The sequence below is a fragment of the Patagioenas fasciata genome, chromosome 2, assembly GCF_037038585.1.
Source record: "Patagioenas fasciata isolate bPatFas1 chromosome 2, bPatFas1.hap1, whole genome shotgun sequence".
Lineage (NCBI taxonomy): Eukaryota > Metazoa > Chordata > Aves > Columbiformes > Columbidae > Patagioenas > Patagioenas fasciata.
This window is the reverse complement of record NC_092521.1, coordinates 55443098-55458153: the sequence shown is the minus strand read 5'-3', so window position 1 is coordinate 55458153 and position 15056 is coordinate 55443098. Positions and strand designations below refer to the sequence as shown.

Here is a 15056-nt window from a genome sequence, read left to right as displayed (position 1 = left end):
TAGCCTCCCACGGGCGCATCCCACCCGCCGTCCGGTCTCACGAGCCCCGGGCTGTCCGCCGCCCACCACACAGCCCGCTTCTCGCTGCCTCCCGTCCCCGCCACCCGCGCCCTGCGGGTCCCGAGCGCCCCTTCCCCGGCCGTGGGAGCGCTCTCCGACGGGACCGCCAGCCCAGCGGCGGGGCCGCCCCCCTCCCCGCCCCGGGAGGAGTCCCCACCTCCCAGCCCCTCCTCCTCCTCCTGCTGGAAGGGGAAATATGAAGCGGAGTCGCCGCTGCGCTCCGCGGAGACGGTGGGGGAGGCAGTGGCGACGGAGCGGGCATCTTCGAGCACTGAGCGGCGGCGGTGCCCGAGCCCGAGCTCTGCCTGGGCAACGACGGCAGCGGTTGTGTGCGGGGCGGGAGCCCTGAGGAGCGGCGGCGGGTCCCGGCCCCGGAGAGTGTCCGGCGGACCCCGGCCCCGCCAGCCGCCTGCCCCCCAGCGCCGGGCCGTGGGCTGCCCGCGGCGGCGCTGAGGCGCGGGCGGCGCGGCGGGAGGTGACGGCCGGAGCGAAGGCGCAGGGAAGGAGCGCTGCGAGGAGGGGAGATGTCCGCCCCGTACGGCAGCCTGATGAGATACCTGTTCCCAGCCCTGCTGCTGCACGGTGAGTGCGGGACGGGGCGGGACCGGGTCGGCTGCCCGCGGGTGACGACTCGCGGTGCGCCCGAAAAGCCGGCGGGGTTGTGAGCGGGCCCCATGACCTCGCTGGTGGAGGGAGAGGGTCGCGGGTGGGTGCGCTATCGTGGGTGTGGATGTTGGGTCCCGGCTGCTCGGATCGGGCGTCTCGCGGAGGAAAGGTCCGCACGGATGCCGAAGCGAGCAGAGATCGTTTTTGGTCTGCCTGAACCCCCTTGTTAGCGGCACCCCTTTGTAAAATGTGTGGGTGCGGCAGCCAGCCGAGGTAGGTAAAATCATGCAGAAAGCACCCAGCTTCCAAGTTCGTGTTGGAGATGTTATCGTTGCATGCCTGTAACTGCTTGGATGGAACAGCTGCTCCAGGCACCTCACACAAAGATGCTTTACACACCTCTGGGCAAAGGGCTGGCTCAACCAAGTTCCCGGGAGCTTGGCTGAGATGTCCTGCGGGATCCACAGCTCACCTGCAGGCAAATAAGAGTTCTTCTGATGTGGAGGTATTTGCTGGGAAGCCTTGGGCAGAAGAGTCTGCCAGTACTGGGTCATGTACCAAACAAAAAGTTTTGCTGCACAGAGCAGAAACTCTGGGTGTCATGATGCACAGCCCTGCTCTGATGCTCTCTCAGCTTAGCCCTGGATTGACATTTCTCTAAAACTGCACAATAAGCAAAATTTTAGTGAGAAAAGCCAGCATATTATACTTAAACTTACAAGGTCAGCTTGTAAATTCATATTTAGGCACTTAAACAGATAACCCATCTTTCCAGAAAGCCACTGCTCTTCTTGAGCAACTTCTGAAAAGGAGGCTATTTAATGAGCTGCTTAGGTATTTCTAACATTTGGCAGCCAGATTTGAAAAATCTGGGCACGATATTGTTCTGAAAGAGTGATTTGGTTACAGCATCATTTTGAAGAGTGTTCCTAATTCTGAAGTACTTTGCAGCATCCAGCCTTCTTCAGTTACATTTCTTAAGACCCCAAGCTTACTCGTAAAAACAGGAATTTTTTTTTAACTGTTACGATGCAAGTGACCTACATGGGTTTGGTGTGAGATCTGTGAGCTGGGATAAGGATTTCAAAGCTGTTCTGGGGTTGATTTTGTGGAGCAGGGATTGTTTCTCGCTGTGTTTGTACAAGTGCTAGGCACACAGATGGCATTCAATAAATAATAAAGAGCATGAGCTTCTGATTTTGTGTTCTGTTTCGAGAAAGAAGGAGCAGGAGACCCTCTTCCCAAGGAGGGGGTTTTATACCCTTCTCACAGCTCAGCTATGAAATGCAGAGAGCATAGAATTGTGTTTAGTCGAGCCAGACCTGCCAGGACGCCAGAGGTGTTCTTTAAAACTCTGTGATCTGGGATGTAAAAGTCAAAATGGGAGGTTTGAAGTTAGAGGGCAAAGAGAGGAAGCATAATTACAGGGTTGGACTCCCCGGCTCATCTGCTTGGAATTACAGAGCAGAGCAGAACCCTGGCTGGAGCAGGAAACAAATCAGGGCCAGTGATCAGATCAAAACAGCAGCTGCCAGAAGAGGATGAAGGACAAAAATAATCTATTTCTCCCATCTGCAGTTATATTTAATCAAATAACATAAACCTATGTTCTTGTAGAAAGATACAACTCAGCATCTTTTATATAAAGATAAAACACCTCAGTAATGTGGCAGTGCACAGTTTGGATCTGAGCTTCAAGTGTGGGGAAACTACTGCCCTCTTACAAACTTGAAATGACATCAGTGCCATATAATGCACTGAAATGTAGCCCATTTAAATGTATTTATCCTGTTAGCTTTAACTTGTCCTACAGCTTTTCCCTCTGTGTCATATAGTCAATAGGAACATCCTTCAGTCAGCAACTAGCCCGAATTGGTAATATGTAACAATAAACTGCAATCTCAGGGGATCGCAGTGTTAAGCCTCTTTACAGCACTTGATGTTTTCCCATTTTCTTTTGCATTTCTATTACATATGGCAATTTAAGGGTTAAAAGCAAGTGAGTGTGGGTGAGTGGTTGAGGATTTTTAGGACTTAAAGCTTTGTAACACAACTTAACATGTTCTGTAAAGCTAAAGCTTCCGCTTTCATTATATTAAGAATGCCTACTTTAACATAACTGAATTAAAATTTGGAAAAAACTTGTCTTTGTTAATCAAAATAAAACCTGTACAATGTCAGGAGAAAAAAAAATAATGTTTGCAGCTGGAAGTTGTCCATTATCACTGTTTTCTTTGCTTAGACAAAAAGCAACAGAAGTTTCAGATGTCAAATGCTAAGATCATTCAGCTCCAGAAAACCCAATTAATAAGAGCTACATTCAAGTGGATTCAAAACAAATTGGGCTAATTTCTTTTGTAAATGTAAACTTTTTTTACAAATACAAATGCTAAGAAGAAACTTTAGTATATTTCTGATTATGTTACTGTTAGAATAATGTATTAAAAACTTGAAGTAAAACTATTTGTTGATAACATCATGGAAATAGTACCAATAAAGATGATGAAGACAGGACTGCTAGGCTTTTCAGAGGAAAACTGTTTATGCTTTTAAAAGTTCTCCGGCAATATTGATTAAATTAGTTACATAAAGTGCTCCATTTCAAAATCTGTTCAGGAAAATAATAAGCAAATGTATCAGGAGATATAAATACCCATATCCATAAAATGGACAAATACTGTGCTCCATGCTAAAGGTGTATGTGACCTATTCCCTCAGTAAAAATACTGCATTTGGAAATCTGGAAGACAACAAAGAGGAAAAGAGGGGAAGACACGCTGCTTCCTGTAAGACTTTTAGAGCTTGAGTTAGAAGATGGACTCAGTTTTATTCACAGTGTAAATTCAATTTCATTCATCACAATAGCTTGACTGTGGGCTAACAGAGATACGATGTAGGTGTCGCAAGCAGTAAGGGAAACTTTTGTGCTCTGTAGGGTGCCCATAGGAGATGGGCTGCCAGGCGATGAAGCCCCAAACTAGCCTAAACCATGCTGAAAGCAAATTCCTTCAGCTATTCCAGGCAAGGCTAGTATTTTGTTACTGATGTGGTGCTTTAAGCAGGGCTGACAGAGGGCAGGATTATACATAGCAAGCTTGTTTAGCATTGTCTTTACTCAGACACAAATCTCATTGGCGTTGGGGAGAGTTCCACTTGAATAAATGCTGGTGTCGAGGCGTGGGTGGAGGACAGGGCAGGGGTCTGCAGGCTGCAGGACAGATGTCTCTGACACAGAGCAAATGTTTTCTTCAAAGAGGGCAAGACCAAACTACTGTCAATATTGGAATGCACTTACGGCCCAGTGCTGCACCCATTCATGACAAGGGGGAGAGTTCCTGCTGATCTGAGGAGAGGTGGGCTTTAACCCTTCAGGGCTTCATAAAGAAGCCCATTCTGCAGACAGTGGTGTTTCACCTTGCACGGGTAGCAGCACTCATCCCAATTAAGAGCCGAACTTCATATTATCGGACTTTTAGTTGTGTAACTGCTTGGCGTTTTGTTCTCTGACCTCTTCCAAGATGAGGCATTGAGTAAGGACCAGGATGTAGGACAACAGAGGACCTCAAAGCTGGGCCTGTCAGCCTTGGAGGAGTTTCTTTTTGATTGTTCCATCTAAATATACTTTGGATCTCTCTTTAGGACCTTCCACACTCTGAAACATTCATTTCACATCTCTTTGAAAGCTGTATCTGGAAACTCTGTGTGCACAAGGAAGGGAGCAGATACATGTGAAAGGAAATCGTTGTCCTGTCTGCTTCCGTGGCCATAAAACCCAGCTTTCCTTTCCCAACCCTTTTCTTTGTAGTAGCTAATGTAGGTCCCAGTCCTGCGAGGACTCTTTGAAGTTCCAAGTGCAGGGAAAACACTGGTAAACACAGACTACGACTTGGTAACGGGACATTATATTCTCCATGGCAATTACGTAAGTTTGCGCTGTAGCTAAAAGCCTGTCATGGGTGTTATCTAACACTATCCCACATCAAGAAAGAACGTAATCCAAATGTCTCTTTATTTAATTGTGCAGGGCAACTGCCTAGATAAGGAGAGCTATAAACTTAATCCTGCAAATTATTCTTTATCTGTCGTAAGGTTTTTCAAGTTTCAAACAAGTTCTAACTTGTAAAGAGCTTGCTGCAGAAATAAAACACAAAGATGAAACTGTTTCTATCAGAGCTGAAGCCATTTCGTATTTTGAACTTGTACCATCACTTGAGGTTGTTTTAATTCATAATAAAATTGTGCTTTTCTGAATTTACACTGCTATAAATGAAAGAAAAAGTGGAGTGGTTCCTGCTGAGCAATACCAATCTAAATCCAGGTTTCAATCCTACTTTCAGGTAAAAGTTATTCTCTCATTTAGCAAAGCATGAATGTGCTGAACACCTGGTAGCTTTGAGTTTTGGTTTGAAGCACTACACTTGGACACATTGGAAGCCATGGTTGGGATTCTAGTAAAGGTGTTCATTAAACTGATTACATCAAAGCTGTTTAAGATTTAAGATTATTTGCATTATACTTCAGAAATCTGGCATTGCTGAGAACAGAATTTGGTTGGAGTGTTTAGGCACTAATTAAATTATAAGAACTTGTGTTCAAGGACAACTCTACTTACCATTATCTGTGTTGCAATTTTAGGTTATTTGCATACTATTTTTCAGAAAACAAAAACATTTATTTTAGAAGCTTGCAGGTTTTTGCAGAAATGTTGGCGGAGAGCTTTGTCATAGCCAGTTTTGAAACACATTTGGGTAACGGGCTGCCAACAGATTGCCCTTTCAAGATTTGTATTTTACTCGCAGCTATGTGCAGAAGTCTTTGAAGAACTTCAAAGTAACCTATCTTCCCTTAGCAATTATTTTTATCTTGGATGGTTGTTCCCACATCAGATACAGATTTGTAAGTGAATCTGAGAGCGTGAGGTCCTCTGTCTGGTGTAGTTCATGCTCCTGTCCACATCTAACTGGGGTGGCAGCTGTGCAGACCTCCACTTTCCCATTCAGATGGATGTTGCATCTGTCACTGTGAAATGTGACCCGCGAGGGCCTGGGCAGGGATCCCCAGCTAGCTGTAGCACCTCTTATACGATTTTTAACCAGCTTGATGCTGAAGGTGGGCTTGATTATGAAAGAGGAGCTGGCTATCAGCTCATCAGAAAATGCAGTTGTTTTGCTTTGTTTCTCTAGATGGCATTTCTGATGGGCTCTGGAATTTTCCTTTTGTGTAAACAGCCACCGTGGAGCGGGTGATACAATCTTATGACCTCTGGTTGTCGTGTAGCTAAAGTGAAAACCAGCCAGAGGCTTCAGAGAATTAGTGCTATTAGTCTCATGCAAAGATCTTTTTTTTGTTTGAAGTCTGTCACACTTTGGAGTAATAACATGGTGGACCTTATTTATTTATTTATTTATAACAAGTGAGTAAGATTCCTTCATAACACAAAAAAATTAAAAGTCAGTCAGAGAGTGTCTGAGGTACTCTCAGTTGAGTCTGAAATACTTACGTGACATGTCATAGAGGTACTGAAACCAACCATCTGTCTCTGTTGTAGAGAATAGCAGACTTGGATCACTCTGAATGAAAGTAGCGGCTCCAACTATGTTGCAACTGTGTCTAGGCTCCAAAATGGGCTTTTAAAAGAGCCGTGAAATGCTTTTCCCAGTTTTGTGAAAGCACATTTCAACCTCGAGCCTTCCAGCCTTGTTGAATTTAACATGGCCCAATGGATCATTAAAAAAATGAGCAATATCATCCCTGCGGGACCTCAGTTTTGCAGAACACCTCACTGCATGCCATCAAGGGTGGAGCAGGGGTACGGGCAACAGGGGGACGGGCGACATGGCGCTGCTGCTGAGCACCTGCTGCCAGGAGAAGCACAGGAAGGTGGTGCGGGGGGTTTGCTGCCGTGCGTGGGAAGCGTTATCACCGGTCTTGGTGTTTGATCTGCAGATGGTACAAGGGGAAGTTATGGCTCCTTTGTATGGTACTCATATGTACAGACATATGCCAGTAAATATAAAAGCGTTGAAATGATTACTTGGTAAGGAAGAAGCCTGTGCTAAATTAAGTATTTCCTTGCCCCAGCAACATGAACATAGGTAAAGGTCCCATCACTGTCTTTTAATTTTATACCGTAATTCATATTCTGATATTCACATCATATTTATGTGATGTTGCCTGGCATGTGTGTTTTCTACATCCCTTCCTCTGTTTCTGAAGCCTTTGTTATGTTCTCATGCCTGTCTTGATTACCTAAACTTGTTCCTGCCCTCATTTGTCACAGTTGGATGAACAGAGTCTCAAACAAATACCCTCTTTGCAGGTACAGATCTCTGGAGGTATCGATGCAAATGTCCCTTTGGTCAACTGGTTACAGTTTATAATTTGCAAGTTGCAGACAAAACTACATACATGTGACAGGAGGAACTGGTACCCCATTGCTTTTGAGCTATATCAAAGAAAAGACACTGTATAATAACACAAATCTGAGTCCTTTTCAAAACTCCCTTCTTTTCATAATATCCTCCAGGGAATAATTGGGAATGTATAATGTGGTTGCTGCATTTTCTCCTTTGATATGTACACATGCAAGATGGTATCCTCCCACAGAAGAATTTTTGCTTGGAGAAATTAAATGCCCAAGTATGTTTAAATGAATAAATCATTCATTTTTTAAGTGCATCTGTATTCTTGAATCATATGACATGAGCTAGGCAAAACACAACTCCTTAAAAGCAAGTGGTATAATAAATATGCCTTGGAAAAAGTCACTTCAACCATTTCAAAACCTCCTCTCAAAGGCAGATTTCAAATACCTGACAACTTTAAGGGGAAAAGCAAATTTTCAAAGACTTTTTCAGTGTGAGATAATTTGTCTGCAGGAGACATCCTGACAACTATGTTTCTGTTGAATTAGTACTGATGGCTGCAGCCTCTATTTGGTGTCTGGCAGGAGGCGTCACTTCTGACCCGAAAGATGCTCTGAACCCATAGACAGGAGCGCTTGCTCCATTTCAGAATGAGGCGCTGAAGTAACATGGGCTTTTTGAGTGTGTGGAGACTTAGAGATGGAAAGGGGTGTTAGGAGGCAAGCTCTCAGTCACTAGCTGAAATTCATATGGACAAAAATACATAGAGTGGTAAGTTCACCTGTATCTGGCTGAACTTGTTCTCATAGCGGTGTGAAGGCTTGTGATATCTGTCCCATAACCACAAGGTTTCAGATAAACCCAGGTTTTTGAGAGTGCCAAATACTACTCCAGGCTTCAGCCCAGGAGGCTGTACCACTGCATACATGAAGCACTGACCCTGTCTGCTAAATCCTGCCCCTCCAAAGATGTGGTCAGTTCAAGCAGAGCATCACTGTACTTTGGCTCTACCATTTGTGAAGCAGTCATGCTATTTTTGGCTGAAGAATGGGCAGATATTTGACACTAAAGTAAGTGACTCTGCTCAGCAATGCAGAAATACCTGAGAAGCCGTGACTTCCAGAAAGGGAGAAGTATTGGCCCCTGAAAATCTGCCTCCTTTAAGGGCATCTCAGAGGGTGTGCTCAAATATCAAAGCATCTCTAGTATTTATTACCCTTTAGAAATTAAAGCCATAAATTCTCATTCACATTGAAGAATTGTTTGTAACCTGCAACAAAGCTACCAGCTTTTCCGGTAAAGACTTTATGAGGTTGTAATCACTGATCTCATTAAATCTTGGGATCATTCAGTGGTGAGTACCGTTTACATTCAGGTATTTATTGTATTCTTTCTGATCATTCTTCACCCTGCCTACTGGACAGGTCCTTGCCTATGTTTAGTTTAGGAATTGCTATTTTAAAAGGGTTGACATGTATTTATAATTTTAGCAATGCCATTTTCCCAGGTGTTACCCAAGTTTCTTTCGGAAGATCTAAGGCATAGCCAACATAATGCATCACTGACACTGTTTTCTTTTTTGCAATAGGAAATGGGAAAGGTTTGAGACAGTGTTGCCCTAAAAAAAAAAAAAACACACCACTGATTTTCTTGTAATTTCAGTAGCAGTGCTACACACTACTCAAGTACATGCCTAAGTATTAGGTGGGGCCTGGGGAATAAAGTGTAGGATCCTGCATCAGGCAGCCTGGGCACCAGAAGAGAGAAGGGGGAATTCCAGACTCTGCCCCTGGGAGCGCATGGTAGTGAGACATCCCTCTCCTGAAACAGCCACCCTGATTTAACAGGCAGCCTCTCCACCTCACCCCATATTTGTTTTCTAGCCCACCAGTTCTTAAATTCCATCTGGCAAAGCAATACAGTTCCCAACCCGTGATGTAGGGTTCATGTTTTTCACCTCTTAACCTCTAGATGTGTTTTTTTCTTTTGATCCATGTTTTCCAACATATCTGAGAGCAGGCTGTGCCTAAAAGAGTAAAGACACATTCCTTCTGAAGCTACATATTAATTTTCTTCAATTAATATTGTGTAGAGAGAGTGCTGGTGGGTTTTGTATACATACATTACTAGAAACCAAAATTACTGTGTGCTGGAGATAAAATTAGCTTTTGAAATTCCTTTTCCCCTTTAAAATAAAAATAGCAGAATCTGCCTTTAATTGACCACCTCAGTCATAACAGAGGCTTCCTGTGTGTAGAGGCTTTGCTTTTAGTATCTGTTTTCCCTAGGCTTTAAAGAGTAGTCTTCATTTGCAAGTTTATTATAGAAGCGTTCAAATTAGAGGTGGGATGAAACTGCACAGTTTACGTCTGGATCTGAATGCAACTTCAAGTTTCAAGGTCCAGGTTTTGATTGTCTCAACTAGAGATCAAAGAGGTGTCTATAAAATTCAGGTTCAGAGCCACATCTCCTGGGTGTGAAAGTGCAACACTTTGGTTCAAACGATTTTCTCCCTTGTATTTCATAAAGCAAACCTATTTAGTGGATTATTAGTGAGCTGACAGAGAGGAAGATCTTCCCATATTTATTTAATTTTTCAGACTAGACAAGAAATGTAAACAGCACATTCCTACACATAAAATATTGTGAACAAGTGTCATTCAACGTGATGTTCTCAACCTCCTTTATCGCGTTGAAGCCTTTCTCACTAGGGTCTCATGATAACTTACACTTTTCTTCCACAGGGCTGGGAGAAGGTTCTGCTCTTCTTCATCCAGACAGCAGGTCCCACCCTCGGTCCTTGGAAAAGAGCGCATGGAGGGCTTTCAAGGAGTCACAGTGTCATCACATGCTGAAACACCTTCACAATGGAGCCCGGATCACTGTGCAGATGCCTCCCAATATTGAGGGACACTGGGTCTCTACTGGGTAAGAAAAGATAAAACAAGATGCTTGAGTGATATCTGCAGAAGAGGGGAAGGAAGCAGAGAAGCAAGGATGAATATTCCCACTTTAAGCAGCAGGGAAAACTTTTTCTTTAATATGGTGATGCTGTAAATTCCAGATGCTTTCTATATGTTTATGCATAAAAGGAAAAAAAGCAGCATTATGTACACTAGAATAGCAGACTATAAAGCTGTCTTGATGAATCAATTTATAGTCTGGATTTTGAACAGCATGCTGTGAAATATCTTTAAATCTCTCTTTCTATAGGAAGGATCTCAACAAATTGCCAAAAGGGATGCTTACTCAAATATAACATTCTGCTATCTTTGACTACATGCATTAGATCCATTGAATGGGTCCTTGCTTTCAGAGCATGTGTCTAGCACAGATTTTATTAGCATAAGAAATTAAGATGTATTTCACCAGTTCTATTACTCTCTGTACATGATAATTCATAATTCAGAGAGCTATTTTGCTTCCTGTCTCAGCAGGCAACATTCACATGCTTATTTGAAGTGAATTGTAGTAGGAAAGACTGGGGTTCTTTAACAGAAAGGGGTGTATTTGTATTAAGCCGTGCAGATGTGGCAAGGGGGATAAGTTTGAAGGCACAAAAAGACTTTCTACGGGAAGTGGAATTTAACTGCTATTTACACCTTAAAAAAAAAAAAAAAAAAAACCCTGAACATTGCATGGCCCAAATTCAAGCCAAATATAAGTTTTGCATTAACAGTCAGAAGTCTGAATTAACTGCCACCCCTGCTGAAAGTCTGAGTGGAAAAGCTGAGAGCATGATCCTGCATGTCCTCTGCAGATCAGAGTTGGTAGAGCTCTGCTGAGAAACTTGCACAGCAGCATAGAAGCTGTACTGTTCTGTGGATATTCAGCATCTCACTTACTGATGTTATCAATCCTTTTCCTAAATCTGCCATGCAAAAGATAAAAATAGATGTTTAATAAGATGCTACTTTTTACAAAGAAAAATTGAGCCACGTAGTGGTCCCTAGACAAAAAGGAAAAGAAAAACATAAGTAAAAGAATTTAAACCTACAAAAGTAAAGCCCTTAGTCAGATACGATCAACATGAAGCAATATACTAATAACAGCATAACAGCAGAGGAAATTGTTGATTAATTGGCAGGCCACAGGTGCCCAGTTCCTATTTACTCCCACTCATGCTAGAGGGACATTAGCACCCAAGTGTCTCTGTGGAGCCAAGGGGGTTTGCTCAGCCTTGTTACCTGTAGCGTACCGGATGTCTCACCTTGCTAAAATTTTGTTTCCATCATTTTCTGTCTTCCCACAGCTGCGAAGTTAGGGCAGGCCCAGAGTTCATCACAAGATCTTACAGGTTCTACCACAATAATACATTTAAGGCCTACCAGTTTTATTATGGTGGCAATCGCTGCACAAACCCTATCTACACATTAGTTATACGTGGCAAAATACGTCTCCGCCAAGCATCCTGGATCATCCGAGGGGGTACTGAAGCTGATTATCAGCTGCGCAGCATACAGATCATATGCCACAATGAAGCAATAGCCAAAAAATTAAGTGAGCTGGTGAACCATACGTGCCCTGGATTTATACCTGAAGATAGTCCCTGGGAGCAGGATGTGAGCTACGATTTGCTGAGAGAAGAGAATGGCTGTGAATGCACCAAAGCTCTGAATTTTGCCATGCATGAACTCCAGCTGATCCGTGTGGAGAAGCAGTATCTGCACCACAATTTGGACCACCTTGTGGAGGAGCTATTTCTTGGAGACATTCATACTGATGCTACTCAGAGGAGGTACTATCGGCCCTCTAGCTACCAACCTCCTCTTCAAAATGCCAAGGTATGTGTCTGTAGATATGCCCTCTTTTTAAGATACTAGTGACAAAGCCCACGTTATTCAGCTCTTCTGAGTCAGTGCACTAGTGTAACCTAAAGTGTAGATGTGCTTCTAAAATAAGAGGTGGATTGCAGCCTTACAGGTGATGCAGCCAATTAAAAAAATATCACACAGTGTATTTCAAGAGAATAGTAACTCTGCTGTGGTTTATGAGACTACATCAAATGCGCAAATAGTAGTCTGATGAACTAAGGTCAATGAAGGCCACTCTGAAGATGGAATCAAAGACTTGTATACAGTGGTGGGAGTTGTTGGCTGGGACCACAGCTGTAGGCTAGCAGTTGAGAAGAAAGTTTGATACAGGACCGAGAAAAAGCAAGAGAAAACGGGCATCAGTGGATGCTTCTGTAGCTGCAGGAGTCCCAGGGAGAGAGGAAATCAAATTGTATGAGCATATGGAAGCTGGGTGATCCATAACCTGAAGAGAAAAAGAGGAAATTGGAAGGTAGACACATGAAAGGGCAGCATGAAGGAAAAAAGCCCTGATGGGTTGTGCAGGTCACGGATCCAGACGCAGGCACGCACATTAATGAAATGAAAAACAGGTGAATTTTTCATGGGGCTCTAATTCCATTTGATAATTCAGTTTTCAAAGGGGCCTCAAAGTGCCGTCAGCTTCGTTGGGAACTGATCAACTCATAGTAAGTTAAATAAAAATCAAACAGGAAAAATAGACATTGATGGCCTGCAGGAGGGCTGTCTATAGATCTTTCCTGGTGACATTTCAAAGGCAGGCGGCGATTGGAACCACATTGCCGGGTGCCGCTGACACAGCATCACGTCCAGCTAATGGGTTATCACCATTTTTAATCATCTCATTGCAAACGATTCACAAATCGGCTATAGCTTATCAGCAATAGCAGGAAACACAACAGGGAAAGGGAGGATTTTGATGAGAAAGCTTTGGCTTTCCCTTCCATTCAAAACTGTCCACCCTGGTTTATATCTGCCTCCTGTGAACATCAAATTTCAGTAGTTCAGGACCTTACATGATCTACCTTTAATCATTTTAATAGCCTGGCCTAGGTATAATTTTAATTCACAGTCAGATATGTCTCTGTATGAAAGCTGCTGTCATTTCTGTCATTCTTCTGCTCTCTTCAAGTGAGCAGGGACAAATCTGTGTTTTCTTTTTAAACATGTCTTCCCAAAATGGAGAGTTTCAGCAACAACAGGTGAACCACAGCATGTTCCTCCTCAAAATTTTACTTTAATTAATCCAAACAAGCACATTGGCTTTCTCTTTGCTTATTTGGGAGTGATGGTTCTTTCCTAAACCTGTTCCTTGCAGGTACCTGTAGGTACAAATGATCTGACACTGGCTATCTGTTGTGTCTGTTCTAGAAAATATAGTACCCCTTTTTCTGACCACATGAAATAGAGATAAAATCTTGGTTTAATTCACCCTAGCTGATTATTTTTTCCGGTCAAATCTAGTTCTGTTGTTAAGAGCTGATAAATAACATAGTAAATGCTTACACTTCTACCTTGTAGTAATTTCATTACAGTCACAATGATCAGATGTACTGTCAACCAGCTTTATAAAAGTAAGATTTTTGCCCACGTCAGCTGTAATTTTAGGACACACTGTTAACAATTTTCCTTCCTGTCTCTTCTGCTGCTGTAGCATCACTTCTTCCCTCTAAAACATAATGCTCCAATATAAGGGATCAAATCTTGCATAAGAGGTCTCTTTCTTGAACCAGGTTAGCTAAATAAACTGTGAGAGCACTGGAAACTCTCATTTACATCCACAAAGTCCATGATTTCAGACATGGTCCAATCCATTCTGACCTGAGTGGGTGACATCTCTATGTGAAAGGTCAGGCCAGCCTCAGCCTGTCTGCCTGGGTCACCCTGAACACCATTAACCTGCAGTCCCATGCGTCTGGATGGGCAGGTCCCGCCCAGGGGTACCTGTGTGCTCTGATTGGGGACAGCCTGCAGTCTGGCTCCCAGGGGAGGCTTCCACATCATATATTTACAAAAACTAGAGGAAGGAAAAAACAAACAAGCCAACTAGTTACCTGTTGTTATTCATGAAGTAGAATCATAGAATAGTTTGGGTTGGAAAAGACCTTTAAAAGTTCACCCCCCCTGCAATAAGCAGGGACATTTTCAACTAGATCAGGTTGCTCAGAGCCCCATCCAGCCTGGCCTTGAATGTCTCCAGGGGAGGGGCATCTACCACCTCTCTGGGCAACCTGTGCCAGTGTTTCATCACCCTCACTGTAAAAAATGTCTTCCTCACGTCTAGCCTGAATCTCCCTCCTTTAGTTTAAAACCATTACCCCCCGTCCTGTCATAACAGGTCCTGCTAAAAAGTCTGTCCCCTGTACAGTGCTTCCAAATAAGAGTTTTGGTACCCAGGTGTTGGCAGAGGCTGAATTTATGGCACTGGAAGCCTATTCATAAGAGTACTATTGCCTACAGAAAGCATAAAAATCCATAAGGATTCCAGCTCTCCATGATGAAACTACTGTGCTTTAATAAATGGGTGCCCCAAGTCCTGACTTGCAGCCCACTGCTCGACTCCCAGTTTGGCCAGTTATGACTTATGGAGAGTTACAATGCCTCTGTTTCTCCTCCAGCCATTGCTTGCAAGACCCGGTTGGCTCCCACAATGTGTATTTACAGCATGTGGATTGCTGGGACACCAGTCTCAGCTGGAACCTTCAACAGCAAACGATGCGCAGGTTTAATGCAATATTGGAGTGCATAACAGCACAGCTTGTCTTTGTGACTTTTTGGTAGGTTCCTCTTGCTCAAATTCAATGCGAGATTTCTTTTTTCTCAAGAGAAGTTTGGCCTGCTGAAACCAGGCTTTCAGCATGATACAAATAACAGTACCACTAAAAAATGAACCTTTGCCTCAGCTGCCATGAAAGACTTCTGGGAGTCGGTTTGTACCGTGAAATTCTCTATGCTAACAGGTTCACAACACAGCCGTCCGACCTGGTGTTTGCCAAATGTAGGAAGAACAGTATGAGAGATGCTTTTTTTTTTTTGGGTCTTTAAAGTCCAGGCAAACATACCGCTGAAAGGTTATAACCCTTCTTCTTTGAACTCTTTTCCTTTTCTAATTGTTGCTCCACTGGGACCCAGCTGAAACTGAGTTTAAATGCTAAATTGAGTTTAAAACTACAAGGCACAGACTCCTCTGGAAACTGGACACCATGAATAA

The 15056-nt window shown here is 43.4% G+C and overlaps 1 protein-coding gene across 1 annotated transcript in view; it reads left to right on the top strand.

The window, feature by feature from the left end:
• Positions 1–229: 229 nt before the first annotated feature.
• Positions 230–15056, top strand: part of APCDD1 (APC down-regulated 1) — a 30377-nt gene continuing 15550 nt past the window's right edge. Inside the window, exons 1-3 of the mRNA XM_065831181.2 lie at positions 230–642; positions 9776–9959; positions 11284–11815. Coding sequence (XP_065687253.1) covers positions 585–642; positions 9776–9959; positions 11284–11815 — 774 coding nt within the window. The 5' untranslated portion in view covers positions 230–584. The remainder of the gene's footprint in view (positions 643–9775; positions 9960–11283; positions 11816–15056) is intronic.